This window comes from Panthera pardus, unplaced genomic scaffold, assembly GCF_024362965.1.
Source record: "Panthera pardus isolate Hobbes unplaced genomic scaffold, ASM2436296v1 HiC_scaffold_23, whole genome shotgun sequence".
Taxonomy (NCBI): domain Eukaryota; kingdom Metazoa; phylum Chordata; class Mammalia; order Carnivora; family Felidae; genus Panthera; species Panthera pardus.
Genome location: NW_026526799.1, coordinates 2,128,360 through 2,141,734, shown reverse-complemented (window position 1 = coordinate 2,141,734; position 13,375 = coordinate 2,128,360). Strand labels below are relative to the sequence as shown.

Below are 13,375 nucleotides of genomic sequence, written 5' to 3'. Positions count from 1 at the left end.
CTCATACAGCTGGAAGCTACCTTTAAAGGCACACAGGGTGTCTTCTATAGAAAAAAAATAGCTTTGGGGCACCTGGGGGGCTCAGTCGGTTCAGCATCCGACTTCGGCTCAGGTCATGTCTCAGGGTTTGTCAGTTTGAGCCCCACATTAGGATATGTGCTGGCAGCTCGGAGCCCGGAACCTACTTCAGATTCTGTGTCTCCCTCTCTCTCTCTGCCCCTCTCCTGCTCACGCTCTGTCTCTCTGTCTTTCAAAAGTAAATAAACACACGCAAAAATTTTTAATACATAAAAAAATACAGTATGCTTTGAGCTAAAAGGCAGCCTATGGAATGGGAGAAGATACTTGCAAACGACATATCGGATAAATGGTTAGTATCCAAAATCTATAAAAAACTTATCAAACTCCACACCATAAAAACAAATAATCCAGTGACGAAATGGGCAGAAGACATGAACACACGCTTTTCCAAAGAAGACATCCACACGACCAACTGACACGTGAAAAGATGCTCCCCATCACTCATCCTCAGGGAAATACAAGTCAAAACCACAATGAGACACCACCTCACACCTGTCAGAATGGCTCACACGAACAACTCGGGCAACAACAGATGTTGGCGAGGATGCGGAGAGAGAGGATCCGTCTTGCACTGCTGGTGGGAATGCAAACTGGTGCAGCCATTCTGGAAACCAGGGTGGAGGTTCCGCAAAAAATTAACAGTAGAACTACCCTATGACCCAGCAATGGCACGACTAGGTATTTATCCAAAGGCTACAAAAACGCTGATTCGGAGGGGCACACGCTCCCCAATGTTGACCGCAGCTCTATCGACGATAGCCGAATTACGGAAGGGGCCCAAATGTCCATCGACTGATAAAAGATAGGTATCACGTGACTTCACTCATATGTGGAATTTAAGAAACACAACAGGTGAACACAGGGGAAGGGAAGGAAAACTAACTCAAGGAAGCACTGCTCCCTCCTACTCCTCCTCACGCAGTGGGTCTCAACCTTGGCTGCATTAAATCAGAGTTTCCGGGCTGGGGCCCAGGCACCAGTAATTGCCAGAGCTCTCCAGGTACATCCACCACACAGCCGCGGAAGGGAACCACCACCCTGACTCCCAAAGCACTTGCTGGCAAAGGCCTCCCTGAAGAGTGTCAACCCACATCGGCTTGAAGGGGCGTCTAGGTAAAACACGTCTACACCACCTGTGGCTTCCTGTCTGCCTCTTGGTATATTTACGTGGGAGACAGGCTCCCGGCTCATCGCTACCCACAGGGCTGGGGGAATCTTCGTCCCATTAAAACACCCCACACGTCACGGACCCTCCACGAAGGGTGAGTAGACGAGCAAACACGCGGAAGGCAACACGTTTATTTCATCAGGAACTTGCTGATCGCACGGGCGCCATGACTAAAGTGCCCGTTTCAAAGAGTAAAGGGGTTCTGCGGTTTGAAAATCATGACACCACGGCATGACCAGGCAGGTAGAGGTCCTGACCACCCCGCCCCCGAGTCAGAGGTAGAAATAAAAATACAAGGGGGAAAGCATTCGTTTCCAAGGTAAGGCCACGGCTCACAGCTCCACACTGTTGATTTCTTAGTACGTTGTTTGGTGGGGCCGGTGTTGGGGGTGGGGGGGCGGGTGACAAAGATCCCGTGTGGTTCTGATAGCTTTATCGCACACACATAGCTTTCAAAGGGAACACGCTGTCCTCGTAGAAGCTGCCGCTACATGGGATCTACAGTTCTTCAGGAACTAGTGATCAACAAAGAGTATCATCCGTCACCTTCAAATGCCACCTAGGAGCCATCTCCCCAGAGCCAGTTTCTTTCTGTGGCCCAGACCCCCACCACTAATTCAAGAATCTTCACACAGCCTTTGTTTTAATAGAGTGTTCAGGGACTTGTACGCCTTACTGAAAAATGGCTTAGGGCACGGCCAAGATCATCGATTTCCAGCAGAGCTACGTTTTTCCAGAGCGCGCCTGGAGTCACTGCGCCCCGGGGTCCGTGGCCTGCTCCAGGGCTGGGGGAGCCTCAGCCGGTGGCTTGGGCAGGTCCAACATGGCGGACGAGTCTTTCCTGGGATTCCCGGTCACCAACATCCAATGGTTGCTCGGCTTTTCGACTCTGTGTGAATCCAGATGCGTGTGGACGGCCACCTCAGCTTCCTTCCCGAAATAGGTACTGGGCCAAGAGAGAAGGGACACGGGTTGGAAACGGGGGTAACGGCCCTGGGTAAGCTGTCCACATCATCTTCCAAGCCCCTGGCTCAACAGCCTCCGCTCGGGGCTGCCTCTACCGTACGTCTTTGCTGGATGTTTGACCTGCTCGGGCAACGCCGAAGCGCCTGGGGTCCCATTATCGCTAAAATCCTCTTGGCAAAGGGGCGCCTGGTGGTTCAGGGTCCAACTCTTGGTTTGGGCTCAGGTCACGATCTCCCGGTTCGTGGGTTTGAGCCCCGCGTCGGGCTCTGTGCCGGCCGTGCGGGGCCTGCTTGGGATTCTCTGTCTCCCTCTCTCTCTGCCCCTTCCCCACGTGTGCTGTCTCTGTCTCTCTCGAAATCAGTAAATAAACTTGAAAACAAAATCCTCTTGTCAGGGAAAAGCTTGTGGGACACAAGGGGCTCCGGTAGGATTTGCCGCGCCACCAAGTGAGTCCTGGGTGACAATATTTCATCATCAAAGGACTTCTTGCGTCGGGGGGGCGGGCACCCTCGTTAAACCGAGCTGCTTTGCTCAGAGGCACAACCTCCACGCCCATCGTGGATGCGAAACCCTGCAGCAAAGTTCCTTCCGTACCTCAAGAAAAGATGCCTGTGGACTGCTAGCCCCCGATTCGTGCGGCAGTGATAGATGAGGATCTTTGCATTTGCCTTTAAAGAGGAAGAGACAGTGCTGTTTGCATTATGAATTAAGGCCTCCGAGTCCTGAAAAGCAAAAATTTTGGTAGCCCGGCCAGGGGTGAGGCGCCAAGCGGGGTCTGGGTCAGCAACGGGCCGGGCGCCCCGCTTTCACATGAGCACAGCCGGGACCGCGGCACGACCACGCGCGAGCCGCCGGCAGCCAGGCACTGCTCCCGCGAGCACAGGGGACGCACTGGCCACCTACTCCTCCCCACACCTCGTCAGGCAGCCGCCGTCTTCACCCGCGCTCCACGGGGAAGGAAAATGAGACGCTAACGGTTGAGATCATGGCAACGGCGAGCGATTTCAAGGAGAGCAAAGCCGGGCGGGGGGCGCGTCGCCGGGGACCCCGCGTGCATTCTCCGTGCCAGAGGAGAGACCCTGGTGAGCGCGGGTCCGCCTGCAGAGCCCCGCAGGGGGGGCGCACGGGGCCGGGCGGGCGCAGGTGGCCCGTAGCTGGGGGCCCCCTCCCGCGAGGCCACCCCGCTGGTCACCCCTTCGAGTCCCTGCCCGCTGGGGTTCCGCACGCTCCCAGCGACTCCCAGCAACCCCCACTCTGCGTCCGCGGGAAGCGTCAGGAGCCAGCAGCAAAGCGCCTGACCCAGCGGACTCGCCTTCCCGTCAGGCCCGTGCGTGGGGCCCCAGTCCCGCAGGGCCCGGGCTCCCGAGAAAACGTCAGCAGTGGGAACAGGAAGGATGGCCCTGCAGGACCCAAGCTTCCAGGCCCTGCAGAAATTTTCTTCCTGGAAGGAAGCAGGTCATGACCCTCACCGTCCCGGGTTGGGGGCTCTCAGCCTGACTCGGGGGCGGGCGCCCAGCCTGTGTGTGTCTACAGCTGGCAGGGGCTGGGCGGAGAGAGCACACAAGTCACTTTAGGCCCTGGCGCGCTGAGAAGCCCCGATGTACAGACGGGAGAAAATCGCATCCTCGGAACAGCGCCCGGGTCTCCCCCAGGCAGAGCTCACCGGAACGGGGGCGCCTTCGTATTCCAGGCGCAGCTGGGGGTCCAGGAAGGTGGCCTGCCAGCAGCTCAGGTAGGAGACCTCATCCGTCAGGTACGCCTCCTGGAGCAGAGATCTCTTGGACGACTTCTGGAGGGTCCTGTGGTCACTGGATAAATACAGCTGAAAAGGACAGCGCACAGATGAGCTACGTCACGCTGCTCGAAAGGCTGGGGACACGAGCAGCTCACTGGCCGATGTCAAGGGCGTTCAAAGGCAGCTTCGGAAAACCCCGTTCTTGCCGACTTTTGAGAATACTGTTTTCCTCTGCCGTCGAGACGCCATCTCAGAATGCTGAGGCCGCCCGCATCAGTTCCACTGCCTTTCCTTCCTTTGAATTTTGTTCGTGTTTATTGATTTTTGAGAGAGAAAGAGACAGCATGAGCAGGGAAGGGGCAGAGAGGGGGGAGACACAGAATCCGAAGCGGGCTCCAGGCTCCGAGCCGTCAGCACAGAGCCCGACGCGGGGCTCGAACTCACGGACCGCTAGATCACGGCCTGAGCTGAAGTCGGACGCTCAACCGACTGATCCGCCCGGGGTTTTCCTTCCTTTGAATACCAAACCCTCTGTCTCCTCCTGATCCGTCCCCCTCTCCTCACTCTCAGGACCTAGGCCTGGACCACTATTTTTCTTCTGAGAAATAATTATGCATGAAACTTGTCCCATGAAGCCAAGTGTCCTTAAAACCGTCACTGTCACAGCTACGTTTACTGTGAGCCTCGGAGGGGGGCCCACGCCCCCATGGAGCTGATGTCCACACTTGGGATTTATTTAGGCCGCTCTCTGGCCACCTGTAACTGGGTCAAGAAGCAAGCCATCCTGCAGAAAACTCCAAAACGTTAGTTGTTTGTTAGTCCTTTACTGATTCCCCTTGACCCTGAACCTGGAGGCCATCTCTGCAGATTTCGGTAGGTTTTCATGTGCAAAGCTGTGCCGTGAGGCGCTACGGGGAAGGCAGCAACGGGTTGCCATCGTGAAGGTGTTTCCTGACGAGCAGGAGAGGGGACGGAGGAGGTGAAGGGGAAGCACCCGTGAGGCGTGGTGGCCAGAAGGGACGTGCAGAGCTGTAGGCGGGCACACGTGGGGACACGTGCTCTCCCAGGGGCTCATGAGAGCTCTGAGGAGGAAGCAGTGTGGTGCCGGGAGCCCGCGGGCAAGGTTGACCGCGTGTGGACACGGGACATGTCACAGAGGGCCTTAAATGCCACCGTGGTGGCAGCACTTACCAAGCCCGAGCCCCTAAAGGATCAATCTGGCAGCATGCATCTACCGTGGTCTGAAGTCAGGACAGACCGGAGGGGTCAAGCCACAGGGGGCCTGGATTGAGGTCCCAGCACTGGGGATGAAAAGACAGGGCCAGGAGCACTGCAAAGGGAGAACCGTGGGCTTGACCACAAGCTAGATGTGGGCAGGGAAGCCGGCCGGGCCCACACAGGCAGACAATGCCGACGTCAAACCACAAACCCCGCTTTGTCAAAGAAAGATGATAACGACTCAGGAACAAGTCTAAAAGGTGGCGATTACCAGATTTTTTTAGGAACGCCCCGGAAATACTTGCTAATTCAAAGACAAGGTGCAGAAATATGAGAATTGAGGAAGAGAGGCAGTCATCATCCCTGGAAAGAGAAACAACTGTCTGCCCAGAAGTCATAAGAGAACCAACTGGGGGGCCCCTGGGGGGCTCAGTCGGTTGAGCGTCCGACTTCGGCTCAGCTCATGATCTCGCGGTTTTTGAGTTCGAGCCCCGCGTCGGGCTCTGCGCCGACAGCTCAGAGCCCGGAGCCCGCTTCGGATTCTGTGTCTCCCTCTCTCTCTGCCCCTCCCCTGCTCGAGCTCTGTCTCTCTCTGTCTCTCAATAATAAATAAACGTTTAAAAAAAGAGTAAGAAGAGAACCAACTGGAAAACCACTGGAAGCGATAGGAGTGAGTGATCTCATCAAAGGCGAGCATGAACATCAATGACTTGGTCACATTTTTGTTGCAACTACGGTAACACCCAGTGCGAGACACCAAGAGACAACCTTAACGGGGATAGGCGTCAGGTCCACTTGGGGAGAACCACAAAACTTCACTGAGAGATGAGAAGAATAAATGAGTACACGGTGGGGCATCTCAGAAGAGCATGCGTGTCATAGAGCTACTAAATCCGTGAACTTGCGCAGTTTTACAGGCCGATCAAAACCGCCGCGTGATCTTTCTCCCCATCCGGGGGGGGGGGGGGGGGAGGGGCAGAGAAACTTGCAACAGTAGCTGCATCTAACTGAGACGTTCATTCCTAATGCGATGCAGACGAAGAGGTGTGACGAGAGAGAGACAGCCCTAGAGCTGTCCGAAGGTAGAGTATAACCCTCGGACAAAAATACACAACTTGAGCTCAGAGCGTCCAGATAGGAAGCTGAGAGAGCTCGTGGACGTATGGGGACTTAACGGGCGCTACGCAAGGCATGTGTCAGTGAGGAAAGAGTAATTATTCAAGAAATAACACAAATGTGGCTCTTCAGTCACTGGGGGGGAAATCACATGTCTGCACGGAACCCTGTATCAGAATAAATCTCAAGCGGCTAAGGAGCACCTGGGGCGCCTGGGGGGATCAGTTGGTTGAGCCTCCAGCTCCGGGTTCTGGCTCAGGTCATGATCCCAGGGTTGTGGGATCGAGTCTCACGCGGGGCTCTGTCCTGAGCACGGAGCCTGCTTGGGATTCTCTGTCTCTGTCTCTGTCTCTGTCTCTCTCTCTCTCCTGACCCCTCCCCCACTCTCTCTCTCTCTAAAATAAAAATAAATCCATTAATTAAAGAAGAAAAAACTCCAGGGCACCTGGGAGGCTCAGTCAGTTGAGCATCGGACTTCAGATCAGGTCATGATCTCGCGGTTCGTGAGCTTGAACCCCACGTCGGGCTCTCTTCTGTCAACGCAGAGCCCGCTTCGGACCCTCTGCCCCCCTCTACCCACATGTTCTCTCTCTCTCTCTCTCTCAAAAACAAACCTTAAAAAAAACAAAGAGAAAAGCAAGAACAAATCCCAGCACAAGGTCAACTTGAGCCATCAAGAAGTCGATGCAAGTTTCTCTTTCTATAGTATCTCTGGGGCAGGGGCAGGAATTGCAAAGGGAAACACTGATCCGTTTATTCAAAAATACGGTAAAACAACTACCATTTCAAAGCCAAGTAGCCAAAAAAGATAGATAGATAGATAGATAGATAGATAGATAGATAGATAGATAGATAAAATAAAATAAAATAAAATAAAATAAAATAAAATAAAATAAAATAAAATAAAATAAAATAAAATAAAAATAAAAGTCACGTAGCAGGTGGCAGGAAACATTACCTGCAAAATGACAGAACGTTATCGTCTGTGGAAGGGCAGGTAATAAACTCAAATCAATGCACAGGCGGAGAAGAGATAATTTATAGGAGACAAAGGAGTTGGGAGAGTTAAGGAGAGAGTGGAGAGAGAGGTAGGGAACAAAGGAGGGAGGGAGGGAGGGAGGGAGGGAGGGAGAGAACAGACTATAAAAGAAAGTAAGCCAAAATGTTAGGAATGTTAATCTCTGCATAGGACAACTGTGACTTACTCCCCTCCTTCAACGATTTGGTATTTTCTCTACTTTCTACGTTTCAAATCAGGCTGCAGCTGACCATCTGTGCTGTAGGGGTTCGACTGGCAACGCTGATTTTTCTTGGTAGCAGAAGAGCCAGTAATGCTACACGATACAGTGATGGAAGCTGTGATTCGGTGAGAGACGGTGCGGAGTACCCAGTCCGCCCCTTAACGGCTGAGCGACCCGGGGCAAAATCACCTGACCTTGTGCCTCGGTGTCCCCATCAGTAAAATGGGCGTAAAACGGTCCCTAGCTCACAGACTTGTTTGGATATCGAAGTGAGTTCATACAAGTGAGGCAGTTAAGCATGTAGCAAGGTGCAACAATCCCATGTTATAGACGACAAAGACTCAAGAAAGGTCAACAACTTTACCCAAAGCCCCACCCCATAGATCGACATTTCAGCTGGAGTTAAACCCACATGTAGCTGGATCTAATCCCCAGGGGAAAGGGAAAAATCAAGTTTAAAAAAAAAAAAGGAAAAAAAAAAAAGTTATCAGATAACACGCCTTGCTGGCCTTGGTGACATTGACAGGTGTCAGATGATTATTGATTAATCCAATCATTTTTTGGTTTTGCGTCAGCTGCGTAGCAAAGGAGGGTTTTCTCCCTTCCTCCTTAGCGCCTGAGGGTATTCGCTTCGTAATTGGAAAAGCAACGAGGCAAGAAGTGACCCCCCCCCCCCCCCCCCGACACCACGTGTGCAAAGCTCCAGGCTGAGACCGGGACGAAGCCAGAGACGGAGCAGACGCCTGCAGCGTTCCCTGTCCCCTTCAGCCGGCGGGCCGCGACTCACCATTTTGTCTTCAAACCCTCCCGTGGTCGCGAGGCAGAAGTCCTGTCCGTACCTGAGGACCTGACCCGTGGCGTTTCCGTCGGCCCTGCACGTCAAGAATAAGCATCGCGTCAAGTCTCTGCAGTGCGATCCCTGCCACGTTCTAGTTCTGGCGCGTGCAACTCTGCTTATAACCCACGTTCTCGCTAATGCGTGTCCACACTTTCGAGATGGCCGTTTCCGTGGGCCCTCAGATCCGGCTGGCACCCTGTCCCTGTGTCCCGCCACAGCCAGAACGCACGACGCCCCTTTATCTGTGGGCCCAGAGCACGTCACGCTGCCCTGCCCTGAGGAATTCTGGTCAGGTGCGCGGACAACTTTAGAAAGATCCAGGGTAACACGTTGATTCGAACACACCTAACACAGCCTTCCCCCTCCACCCTCCGGGACGCGGAACTTGTGCGTCTCAACATGAATGAATTACCGGTATTCAAAAGAAATCTGAAGACTAAGAGGTCGGTCGGGCTACATTTTCGTAGTAGAAACATTGCTATCCTTATTTCACGAGCAAAGTGAAAGCAAGGCTTTCCTACTGTAATCGTGGCTCTGCTCTGAGGATTTAATCGCTCATTTTGAAAACGTCAGGCACATGTTTGGTAAACAGTTCATCACAAAAGAGCAACGCCCCTTGCACCGAGCTATCTAGTTTCGCTCTAAAAGCAACAGAGTGATTAAAAGCCACAGAAACACCCATAATGAGCTCCGAGCACCCCGAGAAGCTGTTAGGAAAACCCAGTCCAGGCAGAGTGTGAATTTAGTTCCTTGAATCCAATACCTCGGAAGGAAGCCTTTATCATCGAACACAAATTAGCAGTTGCCCTGAGGTTTAAGGTGAAGGGTGTGTAAAGGGCCCCAACGGCGTCCTCAGCGGGGGACGGCAAGGCGGGAATCCCAGAGAAGGTTCCCACCGCCTTGGCCTCCAGGCACCCTGAAGCTCTGCGCGCAAACATATTTATGGCAAAAACATTGGCGCGGACAACGGGAGCGTCTCTACCTCAAAATGGTGAAAGTGTTTCTGCCAACCGGGATCCTGGTTTGAGCTGCGCTCAGGCCACACGGCACCTCTAACTCGTCGCTCAGACGCGCTTTAATTTCATCGGGGGTCGCGCACAGGCTCAGGTCCCCGCCCAGAAACAGGCGGGCCTCCACCTCCGCGTGGGCGGGGTTCACGAGCATCACCTTGTCGCCACAGTGAACGTACCCATCCTCCGAAACGGAAAGCTGCATCTACAACGAAATGGGAGTTTTTCAGACTCACCTCACTGCCACCTGCACCCTCCTTCCTTCACTGTCTAGGACCCATTTCGTTGGCGGTGATACCACTCGGACCACTTGGGTAATAACCGCTCTGGCTCCCTCGAGTTTTCCATTTCCTTCCTTTTTCTGCCACCGATCCCCTCCCACGTCGCCAAAGTCTCCCCCCCCACCCAAATCCCCAGTGAGGTAGAAAAAGCCGATGAAAAACCACTCAGGCTGACTCCACCACTAATGGATTCAAACTCACTGGAAATGCCTTCAGCACCAACCAAAGGGCGTTTTACATATTCCTGCACTGATGTGTTCATTTCTTCGTTCGGAAAACGAGGGTAAACATAATTAAGGGCAGATTTCTCCTCTGTTCCTAAAATCTTAGGGAATTTTAAACTGTGGTTTTCAGATCTAAAGGAAAAAACACAACCTGATATTTTCCAAATGATAATTCATTTATGGAACGTTTGCTTGCCTGACTCACACTTAATTCAGTAGAATTTTGAAAACAGTGCTTGAGTCTAAAATTATCAGTCTCAGTAAGAGACTCTTTTTTTTAATTGTTTATTTATTTTTTGAGAGAGAGAGAGAGACAGAGTGCCAGTGGGGAAGGGGCAGAGAGAGAGAGGGAGACACAGAATCCGAAGCAGGCTCCGGGCTCCGAGCTGTCGGCACAGAGCCCGACGCAGGGCTCGAACTCACGATCGGTGAGATCATGACCTGAGCTGAAGTGGGACATTTAACCAACTAAGCCACCCAGGCGCCCCAATAAGAGACTCTTAAACACAGAGAACAAACTGAGGGCTGACTGGGAGCGGGGCGGGGAATATGGGGGATGGGCCTTGAGGAGGGCACCTGTTGGGATGAGCACTGGGTGTTTGTATGTAAGCGATGAACCATCTACCCCCAAAACCAAGAGCACATTTTATGCACTGTATGCTAGCCGACCTGACAATAAATTATATTTTTAAAAATTTTTTAATAAAATAAAATAAAATTACCGGTCTCAAGAGATTCTCTTTGAGTCTCCTGTTTCTCTGTATGAGAAGCTGTCCTTTAGCTCTCTTCTCCAAGAAGTCCTTCATGAGCTCCTGGTGAAAGAGGGAGAGAACGTGACCCAGAAGGACAACAGGCCTGAACGATGCAGATGGTGGTGGCCGGTAGGTCAGAAGCACATCCAGTTGAAAGGGCAAAATTTGACCAAAAGAAATGTGAGCATAATGGGGAAGGGTGGGAATTCTCTTAGCATTTTTTTTTTTATATTTTTGCTGCATTGTAGAATGTTTGAAAAAAATGAGAAAAGCACAAAACAGAAAGAAAGAAAAGAAAAAGCAGCATCACCTTGGAGGACTCCAGCCAGAGAAGGTCCTGAGTAACCTTTGGAGGCCATGTGTCCCCGGCTGAGGTCTCAGCAGGTTGGTCGGTGATTGTCGCTGAAAGCCCACCGCCCCACCCTCTGCACACACATACAGCTGGATGGACACGCGATGGCCCAGGGCCTCGTCTGAGCCAGTGTTAGTAACAGGGACACCACGGGGACACCTAGGAGGCAGTGTGTGACGGGTGGGGGAGTGCCAGGGGGCAGTGCGTCCACGTAGAGCCCCCTCCCCGCCTGGACGGCGGCCTCTGGAGCCCCTGAGTCTGTAAGGACGGAGGGAGCGTGATGGGCTCTGGACTAACGCGGAGGCACCGAGTTCGGGACGTGTGACCGGGTCAGTGGGCGGCAGGTGAACTTTCTGGGCGTTCGGAGATGCGCGGGGTGAGCGGTACTGGGCGCCTGCAGGGTGAGGAAGGAGCCCGGGACGCTGGACTTGGGGCGGGGAGGGGGGGTCCCCGGGACGTACCTCCTCCAGGTAGATGTCCTCGTTCCAGTTGCCCATCCGCACTCGAGGACCATACAGGTTCTGCGCCATGGCGCCCTCTCCTCTGTCGGCCCCTGACACCGGACACCGGCGGTGTTAGCGTGCCTCGTAGTCATGGCAACCGCCCCCCCCCCCCCCCGCGATTGGCCAGGCGCGGGGCCTGCTGGCCAATCAGTGACAGCACAGGAGCCAGGGGCGGGGAGGAGTGAGGGTTGGAGGCAAGGGCAAAGGAAGGATGGGGGTAGGTGGGGGTTGGAGGGGTCGCCCTCCCCACCCCCTGCATCTTCCACCCCCCAGGGGAGATCTACCTGAGCTGGGCTGCAGAGCAGGGGGGAGGAGAAACTCCAGCGGTCAGGCCTCGTGGAGTTAAACACGTCAAACCTTTTCTTTCTGCGGGCTCCGGGCGGGCTCAGTTCGGGAAGGGTGGGGCTCTTGATCTCAGGGTCGTGAGTTCCAGCCCCACCTTGGGCGTAGAGATCAAGATCTTGAAAATAAATACGAAACCATTTTCTGATGTGGGGACCAAAGGCAGAAGGAAATATAGATGAAATCAAATTGCCTTATAACCTGCAGCCCGCTGACAAATACTTGAGGCGGGCAGAGGAGGATTTTCCTTCTGGAACTCTCCGCTGTCCTAACGCTAATGCTTTGCTAGAGGGGAGAACTGCCTTGGCTTGACAATAGCCAGGCCTCCAGGATCCTGTGAGTCTTTCTTAGCATATGAAAGTCCTTCTGGACGCTTCACCCTGTGTTTACCTCCCCCAACTCCCAAGTATATAATCAGTCTCTCCTCAAGGCCCTGTCTGTCCCCTGGTCCTCTCCCTTCGATGAGGGAACAGAAAGAAAGCTGACACCCCACCCACCCCCCCATTCCTCAGGGGGGACACGTGTAACATTCCTCAGACCCTCCCAGATGCCCCAGGACAAAGGAAAGAAAAAGAAAAAAAGCAAACAAAGGGTGAACTGATAGAGATCACAGCCCTGGGGAACCTGAGTCCCCATCAGTTTACATATGTCTTGGTAAATTACATGAAAAAGGCAACTTTCCCGTAGCCTAAGCTCCGGAAACCTATAGGCCGTTTCCTGGAGCCCAGACATCACCCTCCCCTCCACGGTGATGTGGGAACAGAGACCAGAAGGAAATGGCAGGTGACATTAAATTTCGTCAAAACCTGCAGCCCCTTGAGATACTTGAGGCAAATACGTAGAACCTTCCCCACCCCACCCCCCCAAGCCCCTGCGGTCCTAGTGTTAACTTCTCACAGGAGGGAAACCAGCCTCAGCTGGACAACAGCAGGGCCCCTGGCATCTTAGCACATCAAAGTCCTTCTGGAGGCTTCCCTTAGGCCTTCACCTCCCCAACTGCATAGTATATAAGGAGCCACTCTTCACCACCCCAGTGCAGCTCTCCCGCCCGCCCGTCCTGTCCCCTTGCTTTCATAAGGTCGCCTTTTTGCACCAAAGACAGTTCAAGAATTCTTTCTTGGCCGTTGGCTCCAAACCCCCACCTTTTCCACATCATTTTCCTTTTCCTTTAACTTTTCGAATCTGAATGGAAAACACAGTGCAGGTAAAGGATCCGTCACTCGTCGCTCGTTGACACAAAGAGGAGCTTTTGGATGGAAACCCACCCCCCCACCCCCCCCCCACCCCCGTCTGTCTGGTGGCTGCAGCAGCAGCAGAGTGACCTTGACCCTCAAAGGATGCATCCTCAGTGCAGAAATTTGGAACCCAAATAACATCGAAGGAAGCGGGAAGGCAGAATTACAATGTCACTGCCTCAGAAGTAGGAAACGTGTCATGTTAGCCTGTTTCTGTTCACGCGGTTCTGAGGCAGGACAGCGCTCCCTGGGCTTCACGGCATCCCTGCCTCCCCCCTCCCCAGTCTCCAAGTGACCGGACAAGCCTGTGGTT

General features: G+C 53.5%; 1 protein-coding gene across 1 annotated transcript; it reads right to left on the bottom strand.

Annotated features, from left to right (window-relative positions):
* Positions 1 to 1,360: 1,360 nt before the first annotated feature.
* CFAP161 (cilia and flagella associated protein 161) lies at positions 1,361 to 11,941 on the bottom strand. Its single transcript, XM_019460433.2, has 8 exons — positions 11,770 to 11,941; positions 11,444 to 11,535; positions 10,601 to 10,690; positions 9,346 to 9,578; positions 8,313 to 8,397; positions 3,879 to 4,037; positions 2,810 to 2,883; positions 1,361 to 2,195 (listed from the first exon to the last, which is right to left on the bottom strand). Exons 2-8 carry the CDS (start codon positions 11,510 to 11,512, stop codon positions 2,000 to 2,002), a joined length of 906 nt encoding a protein of 301 aa, XP_019315978.2. The 5' UTR covers positions 11,513 to 11,535; positions 11,770 to 11,941; the 3' UTR covers positions 1,361 to 1,999.
* Positions 11,942 to 13,375: the final 1,434 nt, after the last annotated feature.